We start from the raw sequence: 3,741 nt of genomic DNA, 5'->3' as shown, positions 1-3,741 counted from the left end.
CCTTCCCTTATTTCTTCTATCTCTTTCATTCATCCATTCCTCCCTCCCTCCAGCTGCCTCTATAAAGTATCACAACATCTCTCTGAAAAGCCGAAAATATGGAGCGCGTCCAGGGTCCAATACGCAGCCCCGCCACCCGCCACCCGCCACCCACCACCCGCCACCCACCAACCATCACCCACCACCCACCACCCATCACCCATCACAACCCATCCCCCCCATCCCATCTCCTCCCTCCCCCTCCCAGAACACCGTCTCTACCTCCCCCACCCCACCCCCACCCCACCCCCACCCCCCCATTGCCCTCGTACCCTGCTACACAATGACGTCATTCAGATGGTTCTACCTTGAGTGACGTAATCAATACTATAGATTCGCTGCTGTTGCGAGGATCCCACACCTCGAGGCCTAAGCTATAGCGAGAGCCGACAGATTCGAAAAAACGTTTTAAGGGGTGTGTTTTGTTTCCGACAAACATAAATATAACCCAATAAATACTAAAACGAGGCTGGATAGAAAGAGAGATAGATAAGGAAGGAATAAGAAGAGGAAAATATACACAAGAAAATTTCGCAACCTAGTCAAACGGCCTCAAAGGGGAACTTTCATGCAAATTGGGCCGATGCAAACACACTCCACACAACAAGTGGGTCAAACTTGGAAATATTTACTTTTCCCTCGCATCCCCGAAAACTCCTTTCTCCGCTCTGCTGACTTACAGGAACTGCTGAGTTACCTGCGTTCGCGTCGTGAGTGCCGGACCGAGAGCGCCTCCTCTGCAACGCGCCCGCAAAAGGCGTCCCGCTCCCGACACGCCAGGCTCGGCTCGTTCTCGCCCTCCACTACGCCCTCTAAACCTGGATAATCCTCGAAATCCCGCGACTGACATAATCCTCATCCTCCTCTCGAGCGCGGCCTTCCCTCCGGCGGCTCCGCATCCATTCCATCCACCTGATCCACTCGATCCACTCGATCCACTCCCGTCCCGCGAGCAGCGCTCCTACGACACAAGGACCAGCGTGACCTACCCATGTGAACTCCTTCCTGGGCTGCGGCTCGGCCTCCCCGCTGTTCGTGGGTGCGTGAGGCCTTTGGGGCGGCATCTCCAGGCACTTGGAGGGGTCGAGGGGCCGCTCGGGCGGGGGCATCTTGCCGTCGGGCTCGGCCACCCGCCACTTGACCTCGCCCGTCGTCACGTCCACGTGCAGCGTGTGAGTGGACCCATCCACACACTCCAGTGGGTCACTGGAAGGGAACTGCTCACTCACGTACACGTCGGTGAGGGCGGGGCACGAGGGGCATCTCTCGCACGCCTCGTCCAGGCCGCCCACCTGCACCCCGCAACCACACGCGCGCCCCCCGCCGCCCACAGCGCCCACCAGACCGTCCTCCCTCCGCGGCCAGTCCTCGCCTTCATCAGCGGGTCTGAGCGGCGTCTCCTGAGTCTCTTGAAAGGCACTTGGGTCGGTTGACACGCTCCGGCTCTCCGCCAGGGAGTCAAGCGTGCGTGTGGGCGTAGGCGTATACCCTTCGGTGGGCGTGAGGGTTTCCGCCGACGCCAGACGAGCGAGTTTGACGATCACTTCGGGCCCGGCCTCCCACACGCGCTCGAAGTCGCTGAGATCTGGCAGAGTTCCTCCTCGAGGCCGTAGTTCTGCCTCGCTCACCCGGCCCACGGCGCTCTTGCTTACGTTATTCACACTCCGCGCGCTCGCTCTCGCCATCAGGCCCGCCCCTCGCGCGCTCCTCCCGTCGGCGCCGTCAAAGCTTTTCCGTCTGACGGCGCCCCCGCGAGTCTCCTGCTCCCGACGAAACGCGTCGCCGTCGGGAAGCTTAGAGCAGGAGTCGCTTCCCCTCGGTGCCTCACGACCAGTATGCGCACCTCCTTCTACAGGACTCGCCTCCACGTCCCTCTGCACCTCCGCCTCCTCCCGCTGAGGCCGTCTCCACGCCCCCATATCGTCCGCGGGGACCTCCGTCATCTGGCGAGGCCTAGCGTCTGATGAAGCCCTTCCGACAGGCACTTGTTCACTGGGCTGTCCCCCCCCGTACACGCGCGCCCCTGCGGCAGCCTGGCGAGCAGCGGGCCCGGGCTCCTCCTCGTCGCAATCCTGCTGCGGTGTGTTCCTGCCCGACACGGAAGACGATAGAGCGAGGGGGCCATGATGGCCAGGGAAGACGTGCTGGCCCGCTCCCGCTGCCTCCTCTCCCGCAACGTTCCCCTTGTGAGGTAGTTGGTTGTGAAGGTCGTCCTTGGAGGAATGGGGGTCCCCCTCATGCTTGGGCGGCTCTGCCACCATGGCGGGGGTCAGTCCACCCCCGGCATACCCGCCAACTGTTCTACATGCCTCTCTCTCGTCAACGCCCCCGCCACCGTCTCCACCACTCAGCACACTCCGCTGCGCACCTCCACTACCACTAAGCTACCACTTCGCGGACGACCCCTTCCAAGACGACACCTGTCTCGCCGCTCTGCGTTCCTGCTCTACAAATTAGCCTTAATCCTCGGCGGCGATCCCGGCAGTGTGTACGTGTGTACGTGCGTGCGCGAATGCGTGCAGCGTTACACAAACGATGCGGTCAAGAGTGGTGCAAGCCAGCAACTGCGGCACGCGTCCTGTCGCTCCCGGCACGCCACCACAACTGAGCCACGGGCGGGTGTGTTGCCGCCTCCTCCTCCTCCCTCCTCTCTCCTCACGTCTCACTCCTCCTCCTCCCTCCTCCTCCCATCCTCCACCACCGCCGCCCGGGCCTACCAACACCGCCACCGCCACTATGCACTCGGCACATCCCCCTCTTCCCCTCTCCCCTCTCCCCCCGCCCTCCCCACTCACTCCATCAACAAGAGACCATTTGATTGATATATATTGAGGGTATCGAGTCGTGCCTTACGCAAGCGAGCCCGGGCATCGCCACCTACCACACACGACCCTCCCTCCCCCCTCCCCCCTCCCCCTCCCCTCTCTGTGCTACGACCCAAGCAGCCTGATTTGGGATACAGGACACGTAAGGGACGCCCGTGCACTGCTGAAGCGCCGAGTTCAATGATACATTCACACGCATGAATAACGATAAAGCGGAATGAACATTAATAACAATAATATACACTATTTGAGAAGACGCGCGATCCATTTGCGTGAATACGAACAAGTTAGATGTAAAATTATTAGAGAACGGAATTACGAAAATGACATTCATTCTCACCACCATCTTCGTCAGAAATACATCCTGCATCACAATCTTCACTTTCGAATATTGAGATTCCATTCCTTCTCATCACAATCTTCCACATCTATTAATAATGCACTTCCAATCACTTCAATCACAACCAATCGCCATTACCACTATGAAACTTATTTTTCGTAACATCAAGAATTCGTGGTCACAATCCTCATCACCATCACTGCCTTCACCATAAGATACATTCCTTTTCACCATCACCGCGCCCGAAAATCCATGCTCAAGCACTCCAACTCGCCGCATACCTTGTAAAATTGCTCCCACCCCGCCCCCTCCCCCTCCCCCTCCCGCTCCCACTCCTTCCTCCCCCTCCTCCTCCTCCTCCTCCTCCTTCGCCAATATCTCTACCATCACTTCTGCCTCTTTTTTCTTCTTCTTCTTCTTATTATTATTATTATTATTATTATTATTATTATTATTATTATTTTCTTCGTCTTCTTCCTTCTCCCTCATTCTTCATAAATCTTTACTTCTGCCTCCTCTTTTTATTCCTTCCTTCTC

The 3,741-nt window shown here is 57.9% G+C and overlaps 1 protein-coding gene across 2 annotated transcripts in view; it reads right to left on the bottom strand.

Moving 5' to 3' along the window:
• The window catches only part of LOC122250636 (uncharacterized), a 107,929-nt gene extending 105,257 nt beyond the window's left edge, over window positions 1-2,672 (bottom strand). The window contains exon 1 of one of the 2 annotated variants that reach the window (XM_043012125.2): window positions 1,029-2,672. In XM_043012125.2, coding sequence (XP_042868059.2) covers window positions 1,029-2,300 — 1,272 coding nt within the window. In that variant the 5' untranslated portion in view covers window positions 2,301-2,672. The remainder of the gene's footprint in view (window positions 1-1,028) is intronic. The other variant, XM_043012124.2, reaches the window with a different exon arrangement.
• Between the last annotated feature and the right edge of the window lie 1,069 nt (window positions 2,673-3,741).

The sequence above is a fragment of the Penaeus japonicus genome, unplaced genomic scaffold (genome assembly GCF_977035675.1).
Source record: "Penaeus japonicus unplaced genomic scaffold, GWHDUDI00000001_assembly GWHDUDI00000017, whole genome shotgun sequence".
In the NCBI taxonomy this organism is placed as follows: Eukaryota; Metazoa; Arthropoda; class Malacostraca; order Decapoda; family Penaeidae; genus Penaeus; species Penaeus japonicus.
This window is presented reverse-complemented; position numbering and strand designations above follow the sequence as displayed.